The following is a 13,509-nucleotide window of genomic DNA, read 5'->3' as shown; positions in this document are numbered from 1 at the left end:
ATGCACAAATTAGAAATTAGAAGCACCCACTATGTTCCCATAACGGAAGTTCTGAAGCATGAAACATAAATCCCATGAGGCAACTCACATAATGACATATATCTAGATAGATAAAGTTGGGTTAAGCCCAGGTTTGTCTTTTGGTTTGAATTTGAAATTTGTAGTGATCGACCAGTACGGGTTTTTAAATGGCCAGTGCTGATAGAGAGTGTGTGATAGGTGGCTGATGTAATATGTATGTATGTATATCAGAAACTTAAGGCCACATTTCGATCCAAATCCCAAATCTCTATTCTTAAGACCCCAATATATTTAAGGTAAAATTGAAGAACAAATGAGTGTGATGTCATTTTCTAACGAAATCTGGAACACAACTTAAACGCAAACGGCCATTGATCCATGACGATGACGTATTTTCTTTGACCTGGAAATATTTTCTGATTCTTCTCTTTACTTAGTCTATCAAGGTCAGATATGAGAACCCAGCGTGGGTTGCATTGAAACAAACAGTAAACAAAAGACTGAAGAAAGAGTGTATAAGGGCCTTTAGTCTGAGCTCTGATCATGATCTAACCTGATCTCTAGATTAACATCTGAGTCTGCACCCTGACCCAGCATTGCAGGAGACAAGTCTTGTTCTGTCAGCCAGTCACACAGGAAGAGAAACGCATTCAATGGCAGGTCAAAAACTACATTTTAAAGTAAAATACAAAAATCTAGAAAATATGTGTTTGTATTGTGCTTGTTCTTGCCAAGCGGGTTTATTTTTCATGACCTTTAATGCCAAGGCTTCTCTCTCTCCTTTTCTCTGTGTGTTTAACCTTGCTCAGGGTTGGCCTTCTCCATGGAGCTTGCAGCTTTGTCCTTGAAACAAAGAACATCCCAAAACTATATGCAGAGCCTCCTCATTCATAGACCTACTTGGACACACGCTAGCACAGCAGAACAGCATGGCCTCTCGAATGTGTGTGCAGGACTTGGCCCGTTCCAGCTTGGCTCTAGTGTGCCACCCAAGATCCACAAGACCCCACCTGAGATTTCTTCACACAGCTCCCAAACTGTGCAGTCAATCCCAACAAAACGGGTAAGGATTAAATGTACTTTGCCTGTTGTTTTGTTTCACATAATGTTTTGTGTTCTGTACAGGGAATATGCATTCTAATTATATAAGACCACATAATTAAGTGCACACAAACATGTGCTTTATCCAAGAGATTAATTCTATCTGTGCTCTGATGCCTCATTTCCTATTCATATTGTAATGTCCAGCTGGGGATGCCACATTTTTTTTAAAGAGAGATTGGAATTACATAAAATGCGCACGTCACTAGCCTAATTGCACACATCCCCAGGATTATTAACATGAAATTATAGGTCACTGATTAATGGTTTTATAAGAGTATGTTTTTACATGGAATGATCTAGGCAAGTGGGCCTAGATCCACATAAAAATTAAACACTTTGGATTCCTAATAGAATCTTCTTTCGCCCCTTTGTAATCTTCAGCCACTCTCTTATATGCTCATGGTCATCGCTGCTCTTGTTCTTTGTCCTTTCTAACACATTATACTTCATATTATCACACTCTGATGATACTCTATTTGTTTGATTCAGTCATTCTCTGCTGAATGATAAAAAATGTGACTATCTCTAATAACTCTTAGTATCTTGTTGGTTTGTGTGTGTGTGTGTGTTCAAGTGAACTTGATGCGAGATAAAGGCATTTCTTTCTTATGTGGAAAAAATAGATGTTAAAGAACAGTTTTCGTCCATATTCAATGAAAGTTTGTGGGGTCCAAAACAATATTGTATAGACAAAAGAAAAAAGGAAAAAATGGAAACATATCTTTTGTGTTCCACAGAAGAATGCAATTATTATTATTATTATTATTATTAGGTAAACTATGTCTTTAAATAAACCTGAAAATAACAACAGTGCAATGAATTTAAAAGTAATTTTATCAGAGCTCATTATATTATTGGCTTTGGGAACATTTTGCCCATAGCATTTCTTTGAAGGATCATTCATCGCACTCATTATTTGTTTGGCTTCTTACATTAAAGGATCCTTCGATCGTTGTATTCTGAGCTTTTATGCACTCAAACATTCGTTTTTTGCTCGCTTTCTTCTGCATTGTGTAGTGAATGTCATAAACACTTTAGTATTTTGTTTTCATTAAGATCCTAAATTAGATGAAAAGGCTCACTCTTATCAACCCACCAGAGTACCACAGGGATCAGAAGTGCTTTTCTTCTCCTCCTACACCAGATTGCTTGGAATGGCCTCCATTCAAATGGAGTTTCTTATCACGTCAGTGCTCATGACACAAACTCATTCCCCCATGCCTCTGCATCTGTAATCCAAGAAAAGATCTCTGCATGCCTTGACATATCAGACTGGATGACTATCAAGTTCAGTAAGACTGACTTCTTCCTTCCTGCAAAAACCTCTTTTAAGCTCTAAAAGGATTTTAAAAGTGACACTCAGTAACATTGTGCTGGATATCATCTTGGGCATATTTGGACAATGGCAGTCTCTCTGTCACCTAGTGGTGTGCATGCAGCATCACACAAAAATGCAAGTACCACAATTAATGTATTCCATGAACCTGTCCACTAACAAAGTAATTAGTATTTGGATGATCATGTGATCTAAACGTGCCGATCCCCTTGGGCTTTTATCGGGGTACATACAACATTAATTTGTATATAAACATGAGATATGAGGAGCAGAAGTACCTCCGTTCAATAGGCTGTATTCATCGTATTCATAGTTTGCAGTCACGTGACTGGCACGGAGACCTGGCTGGCAAAATATCCATAGAACTGCATTACAGGGCTGTCAATTTTCCAACTCAAAACAAGAAAAACATAAAATGTGAACAAAAGGCATGTTTTGGGCACTTGATTCAGCAGCTTCTGCAATATTTCAATCACTAAAAACAGCGGGACATTATAAAATGCCTAATGTGATAAACACTTAAAGTGCCTTAATGCACTAAAACTATTCCTAATACTATTAACTATTCCTATTAACTATTACTGGTCCAATTATGCTTTTTCACTTTTTTAAACTTCAGCTATTGTGTAATGTTGCTGTTGGAGCATAAAAAAGATCTGCAAGGTTGCAAAGCTCAACGTCCACTCCAAAGGGAGATATTTTATTTATCAGAATCCCCTTTTCAATGACGTTTTGACCACAACGCGATTTTTCCGGATCTTATGAAGTCACAATATTACTCATTTAAATAATCCGAACTCACGGAATAAGCAAAAAAGGGGGCAGAGGCCTGTTTGGATTGAGCTGCGCTAGAGAAGAGGAAGACTGCTATGTTGAAGAGATGCTTTTTTTCCCCCACCCCGATTCCAAAACCCCTTTGTTTGGCCTTCTTTAGGAGGACAAACTTAGTGGTTAAAATGTCTTTTTTAACACTGTTCCTAAACATTGTAACCCCAACATTTATCATATTTTATAGAGAGCTTGTTTTCTGTTGCTTTTGTTAGCTCTTGCTTTTGTAAGATGGTTCACCACTCCATCTTACAAAACTAATTTTCCACCACTAGGAAAATTAACCATGGTTTTGTTACCGATTACTCTTTGTATTACCTTAATCCACGATTAAATGGTGGATAACATCATATCTACAATGAGATGAGAAAATGACAAAAAACATACCACTCTGAAAGGTCCTGTGAAATCCGTGCTTGCAAAGTCCGTGCATGAAATCTGTTCTGATTGATCCTCTTGTTCGTTAACCTTGTCAGGGTCTAAATCGGGTTTTCCATTTTAGAAGCATCCTGAAAATTACATTTTTCTTTCAAGACATGCACACCTATTATGCCGGGTACACACTACACGAGTTTAGACTGTATTTTTTACTCACCGTCGCAGTCAAATGGCTGAAATCGGAGGCAAATCGGTGCTCCTTCATGTGAGTGACAATCGCTTAGTGTGTATGATCAAAGACCTGATTTGAGAGAAGCCTTGATGCATTGCCATGGCCTGTGAAATATTTAGCATGTTAAATATCTGGACCTGTCTGCGACAGGTGTGAAATGTGTTTCAACTGGAAATTACAATGGCGACGACGTCAATGAGAGCACAAGATATACAGGGTAAGGGAAAGTTCGGGGGCAGAAGTCATAGACCTGGAACAAAAAAATCAGCAAGCATGGTTTCTGTAAGCAACCATTCTCTCCATCGTATTCTTCTTTTTTCCATTTTTTTTGTTGCTGCAATCAACGCACCGACAACTTGGATCACAAGCATGTTGCGTGCATCATTTTAACAAAAAGAAATCCAGGTCTCACACGTGATCTTACGTTATTTCCTGTATCAATTCTTACGTGTGTTTGACTGTGAAAGGGAGTTTGTAGACCAGACCGAGTTGTCTGTGATTCTTCCTATTGAAATGTTGTGTAAAATGTGACCCCTGTCGCCGATCCGTTGTGTAATGTGCACACAACAGCAACTAAATGGTACCCAGACAGTCGTGTAGTGTGAGAAGAACAGCGATCCGCCAACTTTGGAAATTGTGTACCCGACATTACTCACACCACTACTTCCACATGTTATACCCTTTTTCCTCATAGATATCTTTATATAAGACAAAATAGTCAAATATTTTTAAAGGCCCCAGTAACTTGCAAAAACCTCAAATAATTAGTCCAGCCAATGGCGATTAGCATAATATTGTGTAAATCCAAAACAAAACTCACAAGTGTGATCAGAAAAGTATGAACCAAAGCAAAAGTACAAAGCTGTCAAACTACGCAGGGATGTAACAATGTGCTATTCACGAAGGGATGGTAACGAAATGTGTTCAGAGTCATCGAGGAAAGGTCTGGAACAGTAATAGTCATCAAATTTGACATGGCATGTGTCATATGTTTCATAGAACCACATAATGGAAATTAAATTGAGTGCTTTCCAAAAAACATATAGTCCCAAAGCAAGTTAACTAAGAATTGTGTTTTATAAATTACTGAAAGATTAGTTTGTCTTTTTAAAATAAACTCTACAGAGACTGAAATTTTGCCAGTCAGATTTTTGCAGAGTTGGACTAACATGGATAATGTGATTTGTAGCTCTGCATGGTCCAGCATGTATACACATAAATCGGCCTCGCCATTGTGCGCCTGAGGTGACGTGTACTTGATGATTTAAATATTCAGTTACACACAGTGTCATTTATACAGACAAATGAATAATGTGGCTCGATTACGCAAAAACCCATTGTAGCTCAATTATGACTGCTCATTTAAACACAATGACAAGGAAAAATGCTCTAGTCAGCATCATTTCATTTTCAACGCAGTTTTCTACTTGTAATAAGCCCAAAAACACTAAACTTTGAACTGTAGCCTTTTTTCAAGGCCATTGCTATCCAAATGCACTGTTTAAAGACTGTAAAAGACCAGAATATCATGTTTACAGTCATGTTTACTTTGTTTTCTGACAAACATCTCTTTAAAGTCGTTTTTTTGTGTGTCAGTGCCGATAGCCTCTTGGGCAGCGCTCCGACATATAGCACAACTGCGCATCCAGCGACCCGAGTTAGATTCCCAGCTCACGGTTCTTTGCAGATCCCATTCCCCTCTCTCCACCCTGTGCTGTCCTGTCTGATCTCTACACTGTCCTATCCAATAAAGCCATAAAAACTAAAAAAAATTAACATAAAAAAAAATTAAGTAGTTTTTTTTTTCCCATCTGGAATCTCAAAATTGTAAAGGTGCCTGTCTGTTCTGTTTCTTTAAATGTATCATTGTCTGCGATTTACAGGCATTTCATTAGATTGCGAAACGCATCCAGTGATTAAGACTAATCAACATCCTTGTGTAATCAAGAGTTGAATTAGCAGAATCACCCTCTTTAAAAATCACACTCAAAAAAATATCCCCACTACACTACTTGATTTATCAACTCAACCCATTGCTTGCAATTCTATTCTTACTTCTTACTAAGAAGGCTCTTTACCAAGAGGATCAATTTAATTAAATGAGTTTGTGTGTATCTGTGTGCTTGTTCTCAGTTCCTCTGACTCTAAAGTGCTGGTGCACTTTGTAAATCAGTCGGGGGTGAAGAGCAGCGTGTTTGTCACAGAGGGAGAGAGTCTTCTAGATGTTGTCATCAAGAAGAATCTTGACATCAGCGGCTTTGGTAATGACATTTTTGTGTGTTATTTTGGCTCTTTGTGATCGTTCTAAGTCCCATCTGTTTTAAGTGGTGTGTGTGTGTGTGTTATGGAACTTTTGATCCGTAACGATGTTCACGCTACTTGTTTTAAAGGGATGGTTCACCTAAAAATTAAAATTAGCCCATGATTTACTCACCCTCAAGTCATCCTAGGTGTATATGACAATCTTCTTTCAGATGAATACAATCGGAGTTATATAAAAAAATGCCCTGGCTCTTCCAAGCTTTATAATGGTAGTGAATTGCTGTTTCTGTCCATATTTAAGTCCATAAAAGTGCATCTATCCATCATAAAAGTGCTCCACGCGGCTCCGGGGGGTTAATAAAGGCCTTCTGAAGTGAAGCGATGCATTTGTGTAAGAAAAATATCCATATTTAACACGTTACAATGTAAAATTCTAGCTTCCGGCCAAACGGCCATAGGTAGTCTTATTGCGCAACTTGCGCAACTCATGACGTCAGAAGTAACGTAGTGCGTCATGACGTAGTGTAATTATCTTTTTAATTTTGTCGCAGTATGTCGCATTACTCGCATAAGTTGCGCTTTACACTTAAGTGGAATCCGTATGTTCGTTTGGCCAGAAGCTAGTTATTTTACTTTATAAAGTTAGAAGAAATATGGATATTTTTCTTACACAAACGATTCACTTTGCTTCAGAAGGCCTTTATTAACCCCCCGGAGCCATGTGGAGCACTTTTATGATGGATAGACTTCAAAACAGAAACAGCAATTCATTGCCATTATAAAGCTTGGAAGAGCCAGGACATTTCTTAATAAAACTCTGATTGTATTCGTCTGAAATAAGAATGTAATATACAGCTATAGGATGACTTGAGGAAGTAAATCATGAGCTAATTTTCATTTTTGGGTAAACTATCCCTTTTATTTTTATCTGTTCTAACCCATTTTGCTTTACATGGCTTATATATGACAAAATAATTTTTAGTCAAAGTCAGCATAAAGTTGGGATCATCTTTCATAAAGTCTTTTCTTCTCTATTGTAACACATAATCAAGTGAAACAGCTTCTCAAACGAGAAAAAATGTAGGGAGGGGCTTGATTTCCATCAAGTTCCATCAAAAATGGATTGGATCTAGAGGTTTGCATATGATCGTTTTTTTTAGTCCCCCTCCAGGAAGATTCTGTCTCACTCTTGCTACATAGAAGTTATATTTCTAGCTGTTCCCCCTTCTGCCCACAACTGTTTTATCCAATTCCCGCCTGCAAAATCATGCAGGTAGAAATCTGTGGATTTCTTAGTCCCATTCCAGTGAGATTCTCTCCCGCTCTAGTGTCATAGTCTATTTTTATTTAATTTTTCACACACAATGCTTCAGACCTCACCTTGTTGCCTTTGTCACAGCAGGCAAGAGCAAGGTGCTTTCTCTAGCTGATGCATACAACCGAAAAACATGGAGAATATCAAACCCTGCTCCTGTAAATCGTTAATTTATATTACACAATTTTGTTGAGGGGTGTAGGATATGTTAATGTTTTTGATTCAAGATTACCAGGGCACATGAATAAAAAAATTATGATGTAGGCCTACATAGATAAGTTATTTATAATATATACTGCAGTTTTACATAAACAATAAAGTAGTCCGTTTAGATTTCATGGTGACTTTAAAAGGCATTTTTGTCAATATGTTAAAAATGTACCTGATGCAAATGTGAAAATATATAAAAGTTGTTGCACTGTTCATAAATTGGCCCTCATTTATCAAAAGTGCGTACACCAAATTTCCAGCGTACACCTGGCGTACACCCAAAACCACGGTGACTTTGAGATTTATCAATATGGACGTTGGCGTACGGCACGCTCAAATCCTACGCCAGCTCACGAGGTGGTGTACGCACATTTGAGTTAGTGCGGAAATGCGCAGAAAAATAATTCCTAACACCACAAAATGCACTGACAAACTAAAAGATATTATATATTATGACCCACTGTAAAACAAAAAAACAACAACATAGTAATTATAACCTTCAGTGTTTATTTTTGTGCAACATGGACTTCAATGTTTAATTTGTGTGACTTTACCAAAGCATTTGATTTGTATAAGCATATGTATTCCTTCAGTTGCGAGCCTGTGCGCTTTACCCTGACGTTTCATGGTTAGGCCGGCAGGTGCGCACGGACTGGGTTCGGTAACGAAAGGTTTTCAATGACCAAAAAATAATATAATAAAAAATACATTCTTCATCTTTTAAATAATAATAATAATACAAATAATAATAATGACATTATTCTTCTAAATAACAATAAGCGTCATTAATAATACAAATCATACTAAGAAGAATATTACAAATTGTCATGCAATTATTAATGTAAATGAATGGTACTCCACATCACATCATCATCATCACTATTGTACACCCCAATACATGTAACGTGATTCGAAATTGAATGCTAATTCAAAAGACGTGCTGTAAAATATTGCATTGTGATAGGTCATTTCGGCTCCACGTCAGAGAAGTTTCTCTTCTTTGCCGTCTTCCGTGTGTCCATGGCGTAAAATGAGGGCGTGGGGGAAGCGGAGACTTGAATATATAGGGGCGTGTTATTCTAATGACGATCGTTTTCAGCCGCGGCATTTATCAAGGGCAGGTATTGCGTACACCTGGATTTCAAAGGTACGCACAGCTTCATAAATCAGGCGGTGAGAGGAGTGTAAGCATAATCTTACGCCAACATATACGCCCGTTTCTACGCAAGAATGATAAATGAGGGCCAATATGTTTACAGACCTACAAATTAGGGCCCTATTTATTTATACTTTGACAGTTCTTAGGTACCGGTAATATATTTTTTTTTATAAAACTGTGTGTGTGTGTTAGGAGCGTGCGAGGGCACTCTGGCCTGTTCCACCTGTCACCTGATATTTGAGGAGAGTGTGTATGACAAACTGGAGCCAATAGTGGATGAAGAGACTGACATGCTGGATTTGGCATACGGACTCACCAAGACGTAAGACACTTCGATCTAAAGACTCAGAGTGTCTGATTGAGTCAGTAATGCTTTAAGTGAGTTAGAATGATGGAAGAGGATTTGGCCAGTGCTAATCACATCAATATATCTTAGACAAATAAAGAAAAGGTTTTACTTAAGATAAGAAAAAGTGCACTGCAAAATATTAACAATGTACTACAATGTTTTCGAAAATGTAGAAAGAATATGGTTGATTCAAATAATCCAAATATATTATGTTGGGTATTGACCTGCTCAAGAACACTGAAACGTGTCGCTAGCTGGTTATCAAATTCAAATGCATCCTATAGTTTAATCAACAATATTCACAACATAAACATAAAATGACAACTTATTTTTGCACAGACAGTTAAGAAAATGCTTGAACAAAGCTATGTGCTATTCTGAATGCATGCACTTTTGATGTAACAATGTTATGCAATATCCTAGATGGTCTCTGAAATACAAATGAATAACATGCTTCTAAACAGTAACTGTCTAAATGATATTATTTCAGGGGTCTCAGGTTTCACAAGGACAATTTTCACATAATGTTGATGAATCTTTATTTAAAATGAAAGTGTGTGTGTACAATAATAACAATAATATAATAAATCATATTTTTTAGACAATTGGTACAGTTTGACACCATTTTACACATTATCAATTACTAAAATGTATTATTAATATCTAAAATGTTACTTTTATCAACTAAAATTATTCATAATTTATTCATTAATCAGAGTGATACGGGAAACTTTTACTTAAACAAAACCTAAACTGTAAAAAAAACGTTCTTTGTCCGTTCACTATGCTAATCATTTTTTGTCGCTGTTCTGTCATTGGCTCAGATCTCGTTTGGGGTGTCAGGTGACTGTGGAACACTGGATGGATGGAATGACTGTTCACGTTCCGCATGAGATCAATGATCAACGAGGAAAACATGAGGCAGTGAGCAGCAAATGATACACAAGCACTCACACGTCAATTACCATGTTAACTTAACACTTAATATACAGTCAGATCTGGTTTTACTTTCTAAAACTGATTTTGTATTGTTCTGTTTTAATGGCATATGAACATTGTACTTTACACTTCCACAAAATAATAAAATGAGTGTGACTAACCAGTATGCCCCTGTATATCACCCAAATTAATCTTAACACAAGAACGAATAGGATGAATATTTCTAGCCTTAAGTGATGTTGTGATTTTGAAGCTTGCTGGAAATAACTTTTTAAAATGTATTACAATATTCGCATATGTTCATCGTTAGATGTACTGTATATCTGTAACAGAACTTTCTCACTGAACAGAGAGTGTTTGTCATGCATATGAGCTGTGCCAGAGACAGAGCCCTGTGCCCGAACATTGCTGCCTTTGGATAAAAACTGCACACTGGAAGTCAATACTGTTTCCTCATTTCTCTTTATTGCATAACACATTAGATAAATACTGCTTAAAGCTTCGGGCTTGTAAGCCAAAGGTTCTACATCCAGGTGGTGACCTTAAGACCCATGCTTAACCATAGACTGCAAGGAAAAAAAGAATGTCTGAGAAATATTTCAATACACTGATGCCCCTTGCATCCACTACATGCCTCGGATTGTAAGAAAACAACAGACTTTACAGTTGCTTTGCTTGAAGAAGGATGCTTTTTAATGCAGTGGATGCAAGGGGCATCAGTGTATTGAAATATTTCTCAGACATTCTTTTTTTCCTTGCATACTTTTCCCCCACCATTACAAACTTCTGCAGTTAATTTAGCTCGAACTATTTGGCATACAGACTCCATTCGTACTGTGTTTTGTTAATAATTTTCATCTTAGGTAAACTATATATTTTGGTTTTGTATAACTTTTTAAATGTATGGTCAGAATGTCATTGTCTGAGTTCAAAGTTTAGAACAGAAGAATTGGCTTCCTTTCATTTCATGACTTAGAATTTGAATTGAATTAGCCACACCCAACAGGAAGCTGAATTGGAATGACAGGAAGTGAAATTTACTGAATTGCTATTTAAAGAAATTCAGCACTGTTGTAGAGTTAATTCACCATGGCAAATATATATATTTTTATTACATACAAACTTTCCTTTACACTTAGTAAATTAATTATACTTAAAATCAATTTAAAAATTCAAATTTAAAAACCTTAATTCAAAAATTCAGCATTTGAATTGAAAGTTGGCATTCTCTGTTCAATTCGTAATGCACAGTTGAATTCAACAAACCATTCTTATGCAGCCTCGCAAGCACCAGTATTCCTTTCAGGAAAAGCAAATGTATTTTTCTTATGAACCTGATAAAATGTCATGTCTAAAAGGAGAAATTATTATTTCATGTTTCACTTCCCAAACAACCACAGTACACTGAATTTAGTTACTAAAGATAAACAAAATATTAGATTTAATTAACAGAAATACAGATAGCACACTCCCACACGCATTACAACACATACTAACAATGACTCACACACATTTCACAACTTTTTTTTTGTAGCGAAGGAATTGTGCACTCCAACTGTCATCAGCAGCTGCCAGTGTCCTCAGAACGCTGGGTATCTGAATTATGTTGAGAGTGTGACTTATAACATAATGATCCCTGATACAGACAGCACTACATTAATGGAACTTTCTCGTCTTTGTTTTTCAATCTATGCATCTAATCTACCCACTCACCCACCCAGAAAGATTGCAGTGATATAGAGCTAATGAACAAAAATGCACATTATAAATGAATAAATTATGTGGAAAACTCTTCCTGTGGTCCTGCTTATTTGATTTTTTTGTTTTCTTAGACATTTTGCATGACCAGAAGTAGCTAAACTTACACAAGTACTGCAAACATGGTTGAACATGAGTGTAACAGGATCGCTTAGGTCAAACGTGGAGTCGCTGAGCTCTGGAGACTCGTGCCCCCTCTCTTGGGGTATTTGACAAACTGACACCCCCTTAAATCGAGTGTCAACCACAGTCTGTCAAATACTCTAAGAGAAGAGTCTAGATCAGAGAGAGACTGGTAGATGAGTGGATAGACCTGGAGAGATGAGAAAAAAAAACTATTTTAAAGCATATTTAAAACAGGAAGATCTGTCCTTTGTTTCTCTCACTCCTCTCTTTTCCTCCACCCGTTTGTCAGATGTACTCAAAGTAAATAATCAATGATTCTTGATTCCTTAGAAAGCTTTTTCAGAATCAACACAAAAGAGAGTCCTTGAGTGGAGAACAGCATCCGGCTCAAAATATCAGGTATAATTATCAGTGAAATGATTAAAAAAAGGATAGAAAAAATAACCAAATCCTATAAAGACCTTAAGCAAAGTTCACATTTTGGATTATTTAATAGAGATGTTTGTTCCCCCACCATGCATCTCTTTGTTTCTCTTTACTTCTCTTCCATTTTTAATTCTACTTTCTTGATTTATCTTTCTAGCCTGGATGAGAAGATGTTCAAACCTTTCTCGCTTCTGCAGTGGTTGGATCTGCATGGCTCCTCGCGTTGGCCTGGTGTCGCTTCCATGGGGACGTGTGCTCTCCGTGGCACGTATGTGTCATGCGCCGATGAGTGTTTGAGTGAAGCGGACAGCATGTGTGTGATCACTAATAAGCCACCAGCGTGAGGAGGAAGTAAAAGGGGGAAGATAACACGCAGGCTTTAGAGCAGGAAATATCTGGAGGTTAAGAGACAAAACTGTGTGTGTTAAAGTAGTTGTGAAATGTTAAAAAGAAGTTCTGAGTTTGCAATAGCAGCCACAAACTCTCCCGCCAAATTACTCCACAAACTGTAGTCCTGTATGTGTTGCATTGTGTTGTATTATCAGTACCTTTTACATTTCGTTTATTTCCTAAAACACAACACAGATGTTTCACTCATTTTTGAATTACGCATTGCACTGTGAAAAAACACAGAAACTTCATATTAACCTATTAACACTGTATATTGGGCTGTGTTTTTAAAGACTTGTCATACATTGTGTACAATCTTCAGATGTGCCTAATAGAATGGAAATAGGACTCAATTTGGACTCCAAGGCAAGCTGCCAAAAAAGTGTCTATGATTGAGATACATTCAGAGTGTGTGTGTATACAGTGTGACATCTTTCATTAACATTAACGTGAGCATTGTATACGCGTCCATGACCCAAGGCACAAGCACATGCTCATTCATTGGGTGAGGAAAGTGGTAATGCATGTTTTAGCTCACTCCAGGAATTCTGGTCAGATGAAAAGTGGTAACTAACTAATGCATATTTTAGCTCACTCCAGGAATTGGTCAGATGAATAAACGCAGATGCCATTGAAATCTTAAAGCACCTGCAGAACACAATGATGTGATATTGAT

At 37.1% G+C, this 13,509-nt stretch overlaps 1 protein-coding gene and 1 long non-coding RNA gene across 2 annotated transcripts; one reads left to right on the top strand and one right to left on the bottom strand.

The window, feature by feature from the left end:
- Nucleotides 1-892: 892 nt before the first annotated feature.
- On the top strand, nt 893-10,294 carry fdx1b (ferredoxin 1b). The gene is made up of 4 exons (XM_056260089.1): nt 893-1,084; nt 6,033-6,160; nt 9,038-9,167; nt 10,019-10,294. The coding sequence occupies exons 1-4, from the start codon at nt 951-953 to the stop codon at nt 10,131-10,133; spliced, it is 507 nt and encodes a 168-aa protein (XP_056116064.1). The 5' UTR covers nt 893-950; the 3' UTR covers nt 10,134-10,294.
- A 1,191-nt stretch (nt 10,295-11,485) lies between these two features.
- LOC130091931 (uncharacterized) lies at nt 11,486-12,823 on the bottom strand. Its single transcript, XR_008807877.1, has 2 exons — nt 12,624-12,823; nt 11,486-12,204 (listed from the first exon to the last, which is right to left on the bottom strand). It is a non-coding gene; the product is annotated as an uncharacterized LOC130091931 (long non-coding RNA).
- Between the last annotated feature and the right edge of the window lie 686 nt (nt 12,824-13,509).

The sequence above is a fragment of the Rhinichthys klamathensis genome, unplaced genomic scaffold (assembly GCF_029890125.1).
Source record: "Rhinichthys klamathensis goyatoka isolate OS25496 unplaced genomic scaffold, OSU_Roscu_1.1 h1tg000172l_1, whole genome shotgun sequence".
NCBI lineage: Eukaryota > Metazoa > Chordata > Actinopteri > Cypriniformes > Leuciscidae > Rhinichthys > Rhinichthys klamathensis.
This window is presented reverse-complemented; position numbering and strand designations above follow the sequence as displayed.